Source organism: Drosophila sechellia, chromosome 3R (assembly GCF_004382195.2).
Source record: "Drosophila sechellia strain sech25 chromosome 3R, ASM438219v1, whole genome shotgun sequence".
NCBI classification, from domain to species: domain Eukaryota; kingdom Metazoa; phylum Arthropoda; class Insecta; order Diptera; family Drosophilidae; genus Drosophila; species Drosophila sechellia.
The window spans coordinates 14,069,609-14,086,952 of record NC_045952.1 but is presented as its reverse complement, the minus strand read 5'-3'; the positions used below and the strand labels follow the sequence as shown (position 1 = coordinate 14,086,952).

The 17,344-nt window shown below is 41.9% G+C and overlaps 1 protein-coding gene and 1 long non-coding RNA gene across 4 annotated transcripts in view; one reads left to right on the top strand and one right to left on the bottom strand.

Annotated features, from left to right (window-relative positions):
• The window catches only part of LOC6606390 (cGMP-specific 3',5'-cyclic phosphodiesterase), a 49,451-nt gene that overhangs the window by 12,576 nt on the left and 19,531 nt on the right, over positions 1 to 17,344 (bottom strand). For all 3 annotated transcript variants that reach the window (XM_032720265.1, XM_032720266.1, XM_032720263.1), the window contains one exon: positions 2,644 to 3,730. In XM_032720265.1, coding sequence (XP_032576156.1) covers positions 2,644 to 3,333 — 690 coding nt within the window. In that variant the 5' untranslated portion in view covers positions 3,334 to 3,730. The remainder of the gene's footprint in view (positions 1 to 2,643; positions 3,731 to 17,344) is intronic.
• On the top strand, positions 675 to 9,035 carry LOC116801378. Its single transcript, XR_004361966.1, has 3 exons — positions 675 to 1,153; positions 8,883 to 8,907; positions 8,976 to 9,035. It is a non-coding gene; the product is annotated as an uncharacterized LOC116801378 (long non-coding RNA).

The window sequence follows — 17,344 nt, the reverse complement described above, 5'->3', positions numbered from 1 at the left end:
TTATGCAGAAGTGTATTACCTATGAAATAAATAGTATGCAAGACTGATTTACTAGCTGAACATTTTATTTGCATAAGCTGTAATCAATATCCGTCACCTTTTTTCGGGTAGCTTTTTTTTAGCATAATCCTTTGTTTTTCGTTTTCACTTAATGAATTATATAAAAGCACTTAAACGCCATTAAAACTCGCCTTAGCACCAGCTTAAGAAAAGAAAAGCTCACAAAAGACTCGGGAACCGAGAACAGAGCATAAAATAATCTCCGCCTTGTTTGGATTGAACTGAAAGTTAGAAAAACAGTTGTATTTGCGTTTCGGGCGGGAACAATGCAAATTCATTAAATAAAATGCAGACAAATAAAGGGAAATGAAAACAAAGCGAAGTCAGTCAGAGCGTTAAGTAAATTTGAACTTCAGCCAGTGGCATTGAGTGTTCCCCTTAAAACAACAATAAAATCAACAATACGATGTTGGCCACTCGTTCTGCTTTTATTATTGTTCTTTTCTGTTTCGATTTGTTTTTTATACATATATATACATTTTCCTTGCAAAAGGAAGTGAAAAATGAAAACGAAATGACTCTTAATGGTAAAAACGTCCTGCATGGCATGAAAATTTCAGTACTGCACATCGTACAGCCAACGATACAAATACGTTTAAACAACTGGGTCTGCGAACTGTCAATTTCATGAGCGGGGATTGCAGTTTGCATTGCGTAACATGCACTTAAATAAATTGACAATATCGACAACAAAAAGGGGCAGGCACACGTGCCGTTCACCTGCGGCGAACAAAAGCAAAAAATACAGAAAGTTCACTCACTAAGCCAGACAATCGCTGAAAGGACTCAAAGGTTGACTGCTTCTTGTTTTTCCCAGGACACTGGCCTAGTTCTTTACCATTTTCCCTCCCTTTGCAAGCACCCCCACACACACACACACACACTGCTGCACTGGCTAAAAGAATTTTCCACTGACTTTTAGTTTTGATTCACAAGTGCCCAGGTGAGTGCCGATTTCCGTGCTGGACTCGAGAGCGCACTTCTTGTTTTGATATTTTTCAGTCTTTCTGTTTTTGCTCAACAAATTGCAGCCCAAGTGCAATTTGCAGTTCGAGTGGTGATCTAGCATAATTTAGATGGATATTTCAGAAAGGTAAACATCGCAAAAACGCATTGCACAAGTGGGTCTCGACGACAGTTGCCATTGGCATCAAGTGGCTCAAAAGAGTGCAATTGGGTGCTCGACTTTTTGAGTTCGTGCACTTATCAGATAGATGGCCATGATGCGCATTCCAAAGAAAAAAGTAAATAGTTAAATTACGAGTAAAAGAGCCCATTAAACTCAATTGCATGTACAAGTTATACTGATTGTTTAACACTTATACATTTATGCGTATTTTTGCAAATACAAGTGTCAATTAAAATATTAAACCAAATTTGATAAGCAAATAACATGTTAAAATTGAACTATTCAACTTTCAGAAATCAGATGACACATTTTAATTTAAAGGTCGAAACCAACAAAAATTCATTTAAAAGTGCTATTATTTTATACCCATAACGTAGCACGCATGAAATTTATTTTACGAATTATACGAAACGAGCATTCGCCATTGACAAAGGTCAGGTCATATATACTCGTATATCACAGCGTTTTATTTTATGTTATTTTTCCCTGTTACAGAAAATATCCAATAAAAGTTAATTGAAAAATACTTGACGCCGTCGTGCGGTAGCGATTTAAAAACCTGCCGGTGGCGGAGGTTGTCAATAAATAAGCAATAAATAAATAAATATATATATATATATATATAGAGAGAGCTTTTCGGCTGTCGATTGCAGAAGGGCATATCGCTCGAGTAATTTCATTTTTAGTGCCTGAATTAAACATAAGCAAAAGGTCGGGAAAATGCCAGTCTGTGTGAGTTTTTCCAATTAGGGAACTTCACACGCAGCCAGAGACAGCCAAAGACAAGCGGAAAGCCAGCCAAAGGACACTTGTGAAAATATCAATTTAGTTAATTCGCTCGGCGAGAAGGCGAACAAAGTTAAATAAAAGCGGAAATCCAGAGCAGCAGTGCCAAAAGTACAACAAAACAGGGCAAAACAAAGCAGGGCAAACACAAATACCAGCTCAAACAGTCGCTACTCGGTAGTACCACTACCACCATGGTGGGCAAATAGAGCACTGACTATGTGAAAAGGATGGATGTTGGCTAAGTGCTGGGGACCCACTGCACTTGCCACTGCAACTGCCACTGCCACTTGGCCAACTGCATTGGCACTTGCAATCGCCTGCTGCTTAGCTTTGTCCTGCGGAATTCGTGGGCTGAAAAGGATTGCTAGAATGCAATGGAGGTGTAATAATCACGCCCCATGAATACAAATTTGGGCGAAACGAAAAGTGCTAAAACAACTTTCAATCAAGTTTTCGACTGGCTGCGACTCAAGTGGCGTAATCACATTTTCCAAAAATAGTTTTAATGGGCTCGGATGAATAAAATTCATTGCAGGAGTTTCATTGCACTAGGAAATTGGGAAGCTCTAAACTTTTCTAGGTCATTCTTCTAATTAAAATTAGATCCCCAACATTAAATTTAAAATAACATAACATAATGGCAAATTCTTATCTTAAGTGCTTACCTGCTGCACGGTGGGCGATGCGGCCATCCACTGCTGGAAGAGATCGGAGGTGACCGAGGGTCGCTTGTGCGGCTTGCGATTCTCGATGAACTCCTGCAGTCGGCTGAGTGCCTCTGGAGGAGCCCTTTCCGTCAGCCACTTCTCGAATGCTTCCGGCTTCTCCTCGAACAGGCGGGCCACCTCATCGACATCCTGCTGAGATGCCGTGGTGCTCGCCTTGGTTAGCCTGTCCTGCTGACTCGTCTGGGTTTGTATACTGGCTTGGGTTTGCGATGGAGATTGCGATGGGGATGAGGAACTGCCGGCAGGTGTCATCAGCCTTGAGGCGCCATCACTCTCGCCGGCTGGAGATCTCAGCTTGGTTTCCGAACTGCGATTGGTGGCCGCAGGTCGATTGTTATTGCTCTGGCGGTGATGATGCTCCAGCTTGACCTGATTGCCACTCGAACTGCTGGCGGGGATTGCTCCGGACCCGGTTCCAGGAACATCACCCGGTGCCACTCCTCCAGCTGTCGTTGATATAGTCGTCTTGTTGGCACCATTGGTCAGCGGTTTGGACGAGGACGCCGACGTAGTGGCGGCTGGGGAGCTGCTGGTGGTCATTTCAACCGGAGATGCGGCGCCACCAGCTGGCGATGACACATCTGTCATATTGCTGCTGCTGCTGCTCCTGCTCACTGGGCCGTGCATGAAATCATTGCGGGCAAAACGGGGGCACACCTTCTTCTCCAGCTCCTAGTTGTGATCGTTCTGGTCCCCTCGTTAGCCAGGCTCAGAATCCAGCTGCGCCCGCTGATTAAGTCACGTACTCGCCCACTTATGCGAGGACTGGTGACTTCGTCTTGGAGTCCCCAAGGACTTGTCCGGCCAACCTGTTGCTCTCCACAATCCGCACAATCTCCACACGCCTTGGCTTTAATGGCCAGGTGCGAGGCGATGGGGTAATTGATGATGGCCCAGACTCATCGGCCGGTTAGCCGCCAGATTTCCCTTCATGCACGTCTGCCTTGTTGTTTGTCTTTTGCGATGGCTTTAAATGCGTCCACTCGCCGGTTAACAGTTGATTTTTCCCTTTGATTGAAGAAACCTGCGAAAGAAGAGCGAAGAAAGTTACTATTTGATGGCGGATTAGGGGCCAGCTTAAACGGAACAAATGGAAAGTTTAGACGCAACTTTGCCACATTGTCACTTGAGGCTAATGGCTCGCTGCCATTACGGGAATCGCTTTCGAAATTCTAGATGAGCAGGGCGTGGCCTAACCAAGCCATTAACTTTGAGTGCGAAACGCGGAGGAGAGCCGAAGGACCTCGCCAACTACTAGCACCTTATCAGTTGCTCAAAAATTAATGAGTTGCCGGGAAGTTGCCCGGGATTTTACGTGAGATTTTCTAGAGTAGTTCGTCCTTGCACTTTCACTGACTTTGCTAAATCTCAATGCGTTTACAAGTCATTTTTATTAAGCGCATCACACCTTAACTAAGAAATTTTAAATAAAATCCTGATCGAGAACTAACACCATATTACTAATTCCTGTAGCCCAAATACTTTTATCTAAGATAAAAATGCCGGAAACATAAATTTCACAGTTCGCTGCCAATTGGAATTTCAAATCAAGATTTTCTCATTCAAGAGTCCTTTTTCGCCTGGGTTTTCAATTCAGAAAATGTGAATGTATCACATGAAATTTATTTGCGGGTAATAAATTCGCTGATCCCCCTGCAGAGTGGAGAAATCTCTTGAAATCTCGGCCAGAATGCGGAATGGAAATAAATTTAAATGCTTCAATGGGACACAAATTTATGGCCCCTCTCGCAAGTAGGGGCATAGGTAATTTCAGCTTATGTCCAAAGCAAAAACCACGGCTCAAAAGGTGGCTTGCATTTACATTTCCGACGGCAAATAAAAAAGGAAAAATGTTCGAGATGAAAATGGGGTGAGTTGGTAGAACAACGTTGCCATTTGTGCACATTTGCATTGAAATGGCCGTCGACATTTGCATGGTAAACACTTTCATAGTTCGCCACGTGCCACCTGAAAGTGCAGCTTGCAACTTTCAAGGTGCATCAAAATGTGGCGTATAAAACCAGCCAATCTCATCTGGTCGTCATAAAGCAGCATCAAAGTGTGCCAACAGTTTTGCTCTTAACATGCTCCCTAGTCCAGTTTATTTTTGATCTGGGACTATATATGTACTATGTACATCATGTCAGGGTCCTGGCTCCTTTGTCCTTCGATGTGGCACCTTGACCACCGGCGCTGACTTCGCATGCAGCCTTATGCAACCTGCACTTGTTTCCCCTCCCTCTACGGCCACATAAACAATGGTGTTTTGAATAAAACACAAGACCAGGCGAAGAGCCACAACAGATCCCGGACTTTATCACGCACTCGTTTGCAATTTCAAATTGGGTAATAAATTCCTGAACTCTGCTCTGCAGATGAGTTTTTGTCCTGGTGTTTGCTCCGATGTCCTGGGGTGGCCCGTAAAATAGCTTTGTTCTCGACGGCTTTTGTGGGCGATCCCATCCCGACCCCTTTGCTTCCTCCCCCCTTGGCTTAGTTGCTACTGTAAATTTAATGTCAACACTAAAGATTAAGAGTTTAATGCGCACTTCGGCAAACAAATTTTTTGCATCCCCTTTATGGCCAGTCGACCTTGGTCGAATGCCATAAATCGAACATTAAGTTACCAACTCGTGGAGCCGCTGAAATTATAAGCTTATTTGCGCTGCTCTGAAGCACAATTAAGCTGATAAAATACAGCGGAAACAGAAACTTCAACTGAATTAAGTGTCACTTAGTGGGCCGAAACATTAAGAAGCGATATTTTATACATAAATATAAATAGAGGAACGTCGGCTTTAAATATTTAATGCACAGAATATTTAAGTGATTTTAATCGCGCCTTTCCAAATCTGGTTTAACAAGAAACTCGTTTATGAATTTAGCAAATTTGCATTAGTCTCATATGGCGTGCAATTTGAAAATTCACCCAACCGCCTGCAATAGGCAAATATTTCACTGCAAAATGCAAACAATTAGAAGTAATTAAACACATGCAAAATCTGCATTTGCCAAAGCGTTTACCAACCACAAAGCGGCGCACTGAAGCCATTCCAGCCCATTCCATCTAATTGCAACCCAACCACCCCACCGAAATCCTTGCGGAATTGACAATGCCACCGCATAATTTCAAATGGGGCACCGACGCTGTGGTTCCCCGGCGGCCTACAGCAGATAGTTTGTTTCCTAATTCCACGGCAGCAATTAGAGCTGGCCATGAGTAGCGGCGAATTAGAGCTGAGAGCGGGAAATGTGCGAAGTCCTGCGGGTCACGCACTCGCATCCGGAAATGAGCAGCGGAAATCGCCGACATTGCGGTATACAAAATGGTAAAGCCCACACGGGGGCGCCATATATTTGAGATTATTAAATGCTTTGTTGCAGTTATATTCGCACGAACAATGTATTAACTTTCATATGAAATATTTAATATACTAGATGAAGATACAGAGTGTAAAACGAACATAACTACACAGTGTTAAATGTTAAGAAAACAACTTCGAAGCGAAGTTAACTGAGCTCATGCATATTTAACGAGCTGCTTTATGGCCTTCGTTTTGTATGAAGTGTAGCGAACTTTGTGGTTTTACCTTTAGCATGAAACCACCAAAATAATTAGAGTAAGCCCTTCATTATAACCCTTTTCGTAATGCCCCGCTGGCATGCAAAATATTTGCGAGTGCAGTTTCTATTAAATTCGCCAGTGTTTACTTCGAATTGCAACAGTCGAATCAGGCAAATGCACACAGACATTGCATGTAAAAAATATGTGTATGTTGGCTTCGCTGGTCATGTACTTTTACCCACCGGCGGCTGCAGTTATTTTTAATTAAAGTACGCCACAAACGTGTCAGCAGCGCAGGATCCGTGGCCCTCCCGGTTTACAGGATTCCGGATACTGCCTGCAGGATGCAGTTTGCAGGACGCTTTGCGGTACAGCCCACGTCACTTTCCGCAGGCGGGGCATGCAAATGACTGAACGGGTCCTGCGGCTACCGCAGCCCACCTCCACTGCAAGAGAGAAAACCCACCTTCGCCTCCAATCAGCGCTCCTGCATCGCCCAGCGGCGACCATAAATAGACGGCAAACAGGGGAGGGGCACTCGCAGAAAATGCATAGAAAATATTAGCATTTCTTTCTAATTTAAATATACATTAAAGTCATTTTGCCCAGCAATAATAAAAGGAATTTTAATCAGCTTTCCTCCAAGCTATGCATATTTAACATCGCGCTTTTCTTCAATAATCATTCATAATAAATGTATTATAATAATCATAATAAATGAATCTAAGGAAAAAGTATAGAAGTTATTTTAGCCTAATGATCTTGCAACAATAACTTACTCAACTTTGTAACTTTAATATTAATATGTACAAGACTCATGTTTAAAATATAATTGTCTTTCGTAATATTTTTATAAAAGCCATTGAAGTAAGTCAAAGATAATTCGGCTACATATTGTTTACAAAGTAAAATAAGTAAGAGCACTTGACACTTTCAGTGTTTAGGTACCGCCAATGTGGTGGCTCACTGGGCCAGCACGTTTGAAATTACGGAATTAGTGGCGACCAGTGCACACAATCACTCGCAAACACCCCACCGCCACATTGTAGCCATTTTGCAAGCGGAAGTGCCTATTACATGACGTGCGTGCAATGGAAATGGCCATAATGGATAGGGGTGGGGGTGGTCTGTTTTCAAGGATTGCACGGAGTGGGTAAATTAACTTTGTGGCTAGTTGGTAGCTGTGCAGCTGAGCCGGCTATGTCTGCACCTTCAGTCTCGTGTTTTCAATTTGCCAAATTGCAACGTTGCATTTTGGACGCGACTTCATCAGTGGTGCTTAGCGGTGCTTTTGGGCGACACTGTGCGCCCTTCACCCCTTTTCAGCCCGCTACAGCCCCTTTTTAGCCCCCTTTTGCATTTAAGGCATTGGCAGGAAAATCACGTAGTGGCTTTCTACACACACACATGGACACACACACATGGACACACACACCGCCTGCCGCATTGCTGTTGCACTTTATAAGCTTTCAACGGCTGCCTCATCCCAGAGGACATTTTGCCTTTTTGGCTTAACAGTGGAAAATGCGCCCAAGGCGAAATGAGGCGGTGAAGGGGGTGATGTTGGAAAAGCCTGGTGCTAACATCTCGCTCAACACCCCTCTTGAAGTCATGTTCATGTAGTGGTAATTCAAAATTTACATTTCCCACATGAGTATGGCCTCCCCGAAACATTTTCTTAGACAATACTTGTTGCATAATAATTGCATGGTTTTCTCGAATAGTTTGAGGAACTTTAAAACAAGAAGTGCATAGAGTTTTTATCTTGCATCCCAGAGACCGAAACTTTTAATACAACTTACCAGAAATTTAGTGCGTTTTTCCCCGTAGGTTGCTCAGCTTAATTACACTTCCAGATGAAAATATTTCGGTTTACAGTTTATTTTTCGAAAAGTCGACATCTAATCCCACTGAAGTTGCCACTCAAGTGGTCCTGGAATTAGTCAAAATGTTTACCTGCCTGCCACAAATGGAATGACATGACATGGAGAATCACTTCAACCAAACCCAGTGATTGCCATTCATTGTGCAAGAAATTCTTCTGTCGAATCGGAAATGTTTGCCCTGGGCATGCAAATTGGAATATTTTGTCAGTGGCCGTGTTCTCATTCGTATTGCAGATGTCAAAAATCGGTTATTTATTGGGGAAAACTGCAATCGAAAATTGAGAAATCTGTTTGCTTTGCATTGATATCGGGGCATGTGTCAGTGGCAGCAACCACTGATGTCTACTATTAAAGTACATTCGTTGCAGGGCATTTATTTATTTATTTAAATAGTTTTGCATTCTTTAATATTTGCTAAGCCATTACCCACAATATTGGTTCACCTCAGAGTTCACTTTAAATTCCTTGGAGCATCGCACAAGAATCCTTGGCTGCCAATATATATTTGCCCGTTGGTCATTTAACAAACCATAAAATTCAATTAAAATGCAATTTCGTACAGAATGATGAATGGACCCAGTCTAATGCACAAAATTCCTTGGCTAGCCACAATATTCTTCTCGAAAACGTGTCAGCTTCAGTGTGGAAATTCAAATCGCCAAAAGCTTTTCAACAGATCAACTTTTCACCCGCTCTATCGTCATTAATACTTGTCGCATCCACAGATACGCTGCACTCTTTTCTTTCATGGTGGGTGGCAAGCTGAAATCTAGTCATAGCAAAATAATTGAAAAACTTTTGCTTGCCCCGAAACAAAGTCATGGTGGAGGACAAAGTAAAGTCTGCGATGCTTCAAGGAATTCGTCCTTAATTAAAAGATTCAACAGGGAACGCCGGCGGGCAGAATCATGGAGTCAGGACCAGGAACGAAACCACTTTCAAGACTGAAACCCAAACCAGAAGCTAAGTGAATGCCAGCGGCTGGTTGCGGTCGGTTCCCTGGTGCAGTGTCCGTCCATTAATGCAACACAATAACCAATTTACCACTTAACTTTTAGCATTCAGCTCCTTGGCGCTGCAATCCCAGGCGTTCCGAGAGTAAGCCGCTCTGACAGGACCTCTTGACTCCCAGCACACCAGTCCACCGGGCCCAAACAAGGACAACGTGGCAAACAAGGCGCATAAATGTCAACAATCTTGACTGAGAATAGTGGCCCGCTGACAGAATAATGCAGCTGCGACACAAACGCTCGGCAGTGCCGCAAAGTGAATGCGACGGCCCGACACTGGATGCATTGTGTCCCCGGCCTTTTGGTGGCCAGGCATCCATCCACTTCGGTGGCCAGGACTTCGTGGAGATGGCCATGGCAAAATGGCCACTTCAGGCCGTCGAACTGGGCGAGGACTTGGTCAAATGTAATCTCTCAGAGAATTGTGATTTATTAATGCTCAAAATGGCTGTGTTGACAAATGCTGCACACAAACTATTAAATAAATATTTAAATCTATTTATTATTTATTCTAACAATTTTGAAAATATTTTACCGACACGTCGAGGTCTAATGCTAAAAAAACCGACCAAAATAAATATTTTTCAAAATTTATATAAATTGCGGGTTCCACAAAGCTGTTAATAAATTATCTTTATTCAAAAAGTCATAATACACAGCCAAGATCAAATAAAGTCACGGTCTTAGATCAAAGTTCAACTGCCACGCCGCATCCCGTTACCAATTTAAACAATTTAAATATGATTTCCGTCGTTTCATGTGAGGAATTGAAGTGAAATTGATTTCATTCCACTCATGTGACACACATCGAGCAAAAACGGTCGTGCCTCGTGTGTTGAGGTTTTGAGCTTGAAGTGGCAATTTAATACCACTTTGTCTGGCGGCGTGTTTGTTATTCAATTTTGCCATCGAAAACACACGAAATATTCTACGAAACAAGCCGCAATAATAACGTTCCTGCATAATTTGATAACACACCATTGAGGGGTCGATGAAGACTGTCTTCTCATGGGTCCTCCATCACCAGTCCATCACCAGTGTGGTACACCCATATATATCTTGTCACTCGGAGGCAGCGAGAGTCTGTCAGGCATTTGTGTTTGCACAAGCTTAAGTGGCATTGGCTTTGGCTTTTTGTGTTTCGCAGCCACACTCGCTTTTTCTCCCTCTCGCCAGCTGCTTCCGTTTCCGCTCCACACACTTCCGGTGGCCCAGCACCTCGATGTGGAAACGTCTATTGACAGTGGCTCCTAATGGCATCACAATAATTAGCCCTGGCTTTGTTTCAAGACAATTTATGCCTGATTGCATTGATTGATTAAGCGCACTTGTTTTTTCGGACACTGGAATTGCCTGGCACTCGAAGGATATTGCCGCACTTTAATTGGCTCATTTTCGCGGCAGGACTGAGTCGAATTTTAATTCGTGTGGACTATGCGGGTAAACAAATTTGCGGCGCACAAACCAAACTTTGCAATTAAAAGTTTTGGGCAATCAAATATTGAATAATAAATTGTTTTATGGTGCAGTAAAAAGTTTTCGGTCCGACTTTCGGGTGGCTTGTAAATGCGACTTTAATTCGATTAGTGAGTGGAGAGGATATTACTGCAAAACTTTCTCGCAGTCGAGAGACTTTATGCCCCGAAAAGTAAACCAGACAATGTCAATGTCCAAATCAAACTGGGAGCTCAACTGGAGTGGAATAAAGAAGCGTCTGTCAGGATTCGTTGGCCCCACAGAAAATATGACAGGACATAAAGCACATTAATTGCTTGCCATCAGGCACAAGAAATGCTTGATGTCAATTTAACTCTGACTCATTACTATTCAGCCCACACTCGACTACGGTATCGACACTCAACGAGGGCAAGGACATCGGGGTTTGTCACATCGCAGTGAATGCTTCATAAACCAAATCACGGCCAGCCGACGGTTGTCATTTTTCACATGAAGCGCGTTTTTTTTTTTACTACGATATATATAGTGTATAGTATATGGAATTTTTTGGCTGAGCTTTGCCCTTTTATTTGTCGAATTTTCTGCAAATAATTCAAGCACCCTAAGCCACTCACTGACTCAGCAGAAACAATTGAGAAATCCTTTGATTTCCTCGAATGACAAAATACTGCTGTCATGTAGCCGGAGCTAAGCTGCAAATGACATTAGCCCGGGATTACCAGGCGAATCCCCTGTTCGGTGACTACCGCATTCAAATCCTTTCCGAAATTAAACTGAATCAGTGTTGGATGCAATCACGGGAATCGGTCGAAGGTAAAATTAAGTCTTAACCGATTCGAGTGCAAGCAAAGGCAACAGGATGACCCGAACTAACCGACCATGAACGCATGTGTGTGTGTGTGTGCAAGTGTGCATTCCAAGGATCAGCTCAGCTGGTTATCCAGCATTTTCACAGCTGACTTGAGCCCAATTCGTGTCCTTTGTCTATGACCAAAGGGCGATGAGCTTAAGCCAAGTCAAGACGGCAATTAATTGGCTTTTCGGAGGTATTCACATGGAATTGAATTGTTCTGTTGTCGCAAAAGTAGCACAAGTAAGCGTATTCAAACATATTCACTTGGTCAAGCAAATCATAGTTACTCAGTCATATAGCTTAGAAGAACAACGAGCAAGGGAATGTGTACTAATGAAGGTTAAGGAATGAAGAAATACATATCTATTAAATAAAATATGGAAAGCAATATTAAATTAAATATAATTAATAAGAAAGCTAACAATTTTCTTTAAACTGTATGGTATTAAGTTAATTTTAACTCGAACATCTTTATTCTATAGGTTTTGCCATGTATTTCATATTCAAATACTTTGTTGCAATCATTCAATCAATGCCGCAATGACTCAACCGCCGGCGATGGACATTGAAATGCCATTAGCGTGTCCGAGCTTGGGAACCGCAACAACTGCGGTCGCAACGTGGAAAGGACACAGAACAGGACAAAGCAACACCGCTATACCGCAATACCGCATCGCTGGAAACTAATTAAAGTCTTTGCGCGCCACGGCACCCGCTTCGCCATTCAACGAATTTGAATAATACATTTTTTGCGATTTTCGGCATTGCTCATACGCCATGGGGCACCGTGTTGGCAATCGTATATATTGTATATGATACAGTATGCTTCGCACACTCGTGTCCCATAAATGTATAATTTTAATCAGCTTTCTGTCGCCTCGTGGCAACATAATGAAATGCTCGCCACATTGTTCACCCCACAAAAGGTCAAACTGCAAAGTTTTAAAAGCGTTTTCCACCTGAGCTACGGCCACTAAATGCTGCCGAAAGTTTTTGGCTCTCGTGGGGATTTTCGCAGCTTTTAAGTGGCAGCCGTCTGTAGTGTTTCATTAATTAAACAGCAGGGCTGCGCGTTAGTCAGCCGCACATACTGCGAAAAATATATACTTATGAGGCAATTAAGTTATTAAATTAGACGCGTATCTGAAATATTTATTCTATTCGAAAAAAGTATATTTTAAAAGACTTATAATAACATTTATTCATACCTTTTAAAAAGATTTCTGCCAAGTTTTATTAACAATTTTTCTCAGTTCAGTTGAATTCTTCGTTTCGTCTGAAATTTTCTCCTCTGCCAAATTTAGGAAGAAATTCTGTCTGTTTGAAAATGTCTTCATAAGCTTATTCAGCTGCACCGTGTTTGTAAAAAGCCACCATGGTGGTGCACTTATATCTCCTCATATCATAAGTTGTTGATTTGGGGACTTACTTGCCTCTTGGAGCTCAAAGGTTCCGCATGCTGAGGAGCTACTCCACTTATCGATTTATCATTTGGCAGACGCTTGTGCCTTCTATTTTTATACCAATAATTACTGTGAATTGTCGCTAAAATGCTTATAATGTTGGCGCTGTAAATGTAAATTGCTTCCCAGCAAGCCAACACACACACGAAGGAGCTTATATTGGAAAATGTAGAGATCCTTTGGCAGCATGAAATTGTAATACGCGGCAGATAAGCTCCTTGGCATTAAATGCGAGCACTCATTTCATGAAACTTTTTTATTACTTCCTGGCGTTACGCGGCCATTAAATTTCTTTCATTCGATCGAAATCAATGAGATTTTTAATGCGATTTCGATTGGCAACTGTGAAGAGCTCTATATATATATAAGTATTTGTCGGGTTAAGAATATCAGGGTCCTCGCCGTCCGTCCGTCCGTCCATATCAGCGTTGCTCATAACTCTTTTCACAATATAATTTTTATGCAGCTGTGCGCAGTCAACGAGTCCACTTGCGTCTGCTTTGGCTTCTCCACGATTAATGACCTCACTCCCGTTTCGTGCAGCCTGCTTTGTCTCTTCTCAATTTTTGGCATTTCCTTTTCATTATATAGTTTTCCCTTTCTAACCAAGCAGCGCAAGTGGCCACGTTCAGCAACAGCTCTATCGCTCTCGTTTTTGCAAAGTCCTAGATAATTCATCTATTCATCCTCACACATTGACAATAAATAGGAACACGCATAATAGCAAAGGGAACATGGAGAAGAAGTAAACGGCGACTAAACGCATTCATTATTTTCGCCACGTGTTCATAAATAGGAACACGCATAATAGCAAAGGGAACTTGGAGAAGAAGTAAACAGCGACTACACGCATACTCATTATTTTCGCCACGACACGGCCATTCTGACATTTACACGTCCTCGTGTAAGCTTTTGATACCGAGATACCAAGATATCAAGATCACATACTTTCATCACAATTCAATAACATTTAATTTCATTAGTTTGACTTTATTAGGTGTATTTCTTAAATCTTAATTCTGTGAAGAAACAAAACAGCTTTTATTTCATTGTTGCTGAGATAACTTATTCTGTTTTCATATTCAGTTCCATTGATCAGTAATAAATCAGCTTACAACTTATCTTAACATTATCATTTATCGATTTCTATATATCGATCTTCCGCCAGTTCACACACACTTAATTATTAATTCAATCCAAACTCATCGTCTCTCCTGGACGGATAACTCACAATTCATCGTCTCACCTGACGGATAACTCACAATTCATCGTCTCACCTAGACGGATAACTCACAATTCATCGTCTCACCTGACGGATAACTCACAATTCATCGTCTCACCTAGACGGATATCTCTCGTTCACAAAAGAACTCATTGGCGGGCTTTTCTTTTCATTCAACTGTTTCTATATTTCAGCTATTGCTCTACATTCTCGTTTAACTCATTCGGGATTTCTGCATCCGGCATTTTACGTATATCTTCATGGCAATACTTGAACGATCGGTTACTCGTCAACGACTTTAGTGTATACCTGTCACCCTCTAATACTTCAGTTACCAAAAACGGTCCTCTGAATTTCGGATCTAACTTAGTTTGGTGTCTTTCTTCATTCCTCAATAGCACATAGTCACCTACGTGGTGTTTGTCAACGGCTGCCCTACTGCTATCAAATCGGGATTTGTCGTAAGACGCTAAGGATTTCATATTTTCTGTCGCATGAGCTCTAACAGTTGCCAAATCTATTTCACATTCGGTCTCACATGGGGGAACTAATCCAAGGGGTCGAGCCTGTTTACCAATTAACATTTCTAACGGACTTGCCTCAGTGGCACGAGAAATTGTACAATTCAGTGCAAGTTGGACTTCGCCAAGTGCGTCCTGCCACGATCGTTGACTTGATTCTACCACTGACAACAAATTTTTCAGTGTTTCCATCACCCGTTCCACTTGCCCATTTGCACGGCTCATTCCCGTAGCAATCAAGTGAAGTTCAACTTTCTGCGATACGCAAAACTCGGAAAACTTAGAGCTAGTAAAACATCTGCCCTGGTCGGCGATGATGCGATCTGGTACTCCAAATAAGGATATAGAAGATTTCATAGCATTAACACAGCTTTCGGCATCTATCTTTAAGGTGTGATACAGATAAACAAACTTTGTATAGGCATCGATCTGAACAATGACATACTCTTTCAAATCGCTCTTGCCACTTAATTTCCCCGTTATATCTATGTGGATGGTGTGCCACGGTATACTTGTCTTCGGAATGGAATGAAGTTCCGCCTGAACCTTCCCGGAAGATGATTTCACTGATCTACAAGTTATGCAGTTTAAAACAAATTTTCGAACATACTTGTTCATTTTAGCGAACCAATAATACTGGTACACTTTATCAAGTGTCTTTTGCCACCCTAAATGCATTATCGACTCGTGTACCTGGTTAATTACTGACCATTTGAAAGCTCTGGGTACAACTGGTAAATAACTTGTTCTACCTCGTCTTTGGACCTTGCGATATAATACACCTTTTCGCAAATCATACGTTTTGGCCAAGTTTTCGGCCAATTCATCTGACTCCAATTTATTAACAATTTCTATTATCTCAAGGTCTAACCGTTGCTCAGCAAGAAGCCAAGTACTTGAAATTTCAGACAGATTTACTCGTTTTTCGGGAATCTTATTTATTGACAAAATGTGTTCGGGTGATAAAGGATTTCTTGATAGGAAATCCACATGAGCCATACGCTTACCCTCTCTATACTGAATTTCGAAATTAAACGATATTTTTGTGCGAGAAGCTTTTAATGAATTGCAGTCTGTATAGACAACGAACTCACGGCCAATTAGGTAATGGCGAAAATGTTTAACGGCTTTTACCACTGCCAAGGTTTCCAGCTCGTAGGAGTGATATCTAGATTCAACAGAGGTAGTTGTTTTGCTGAAGTATTCGATTACATGGGGCTTACTTTCTATACGGTGCAAAAGTATCGCTCCATATCCACAGGCACTTGCATCAGTGTGCAACTCAATAGGATATTGCGGGTCGAAGATTACCAGAACAGGTTCATTTGTGAGGATCGTCACAACTTTAAGTCTGATCTCTTCCAGCTCAGCGCTCCATGTAATCTTGCCGCTACCAGAGGAAAGTGAATACAATGGTTTCATAAGTTGGGAGAATCCAGGCACGAATTTGCGAAAGTAAGAGGCCAAGCCAATGAATTGTCTAACGCCGGAGACAGTTTGAGGAGGAGGCAAGGAGCTTAATGAAGCTATCTTTCGCACATTCGGACGAATTTCTCCAGCTCGCACTTCATAGCCCAAATACTGAACCGTTGTTTTGAGAAAACTGCATTTAGAAAGGTTAAAGGTAAAACCAGCCTTTGTAAGAACATTCAAAACAGTTTTTAACCTTTCCAAAGCCAATTCCTTGGTTGGCGATACTACCATTATGTCGTCCATGTAAACGATTACAAAAGAGTTAGCAAGGTCACCAAGTGCATTTATGACTGCGCGCTGGAAAACAGATGGCGCATTTTTGAGGCCAAAAGGCATTGTAAGAAATTCAAATTGGCCGTCTGGGGTCACAAATGCAGTATATTCCACGGATTCAGGGTGAATCGGGATTTGGTGGAAACCACTTGCCATATCCAGGCATGTGAAATAATTTGCTCCGCGAAGTCTAGCAATTTGATCGCTGATAAGCGGCAAGGGGTATTTATCCGAAATCGTGTTCGAGTTTAGCTCTCTAAAATCAACACATAGACGGTCGGTTCCGTTCTTCTTTTTGACGAGCAACATGGGGCTAGCAAAGGGAGAGCAACTTGGGCGAACAATATTACATCTTATCAATTCGCTCACCTGCATTCGCACTACTTCTCTCTCTTCGGGGCTAAGTCTATAAGGTCGGCGCTGAACAGTTTTAGTTGGATCAATCAAACGGATTTTCATTTCGCCTGTATTTACTCGAGTATGAGGTATCCCGTTGGTAAATGAAGTCGAGTGCTTTTCAAGTAACTCAATTAATTGAGCTTTCTCATTGTCGACTAATTCGGTGTCAATATCGGACAAAGTAAACGATCGCTCAGTAACGGAACAATTATTAACAGTTTTTGATTTTACAACTTTAAAATTATCGGATGTCAAAATTACATAAAAGCCTTGTTTAAGTATTTCTCGCCCTATCAGAATATCATTCCTCATTTGCTCGTTCGGGACTACATGAAATAATATTTCCATAATATTTTCGTTTATAGTGACTTCACTCAAGATTTGCAATGTACTGCACACACTGCCACCACCAATGCCTTTTATCATTACAGTATTGTTTATACGTTTACCAGATAACTTATTGCTAATGTCGTCTTTAATAAGGGAGCACTCTGCACCGGAATCGAAACAAATTG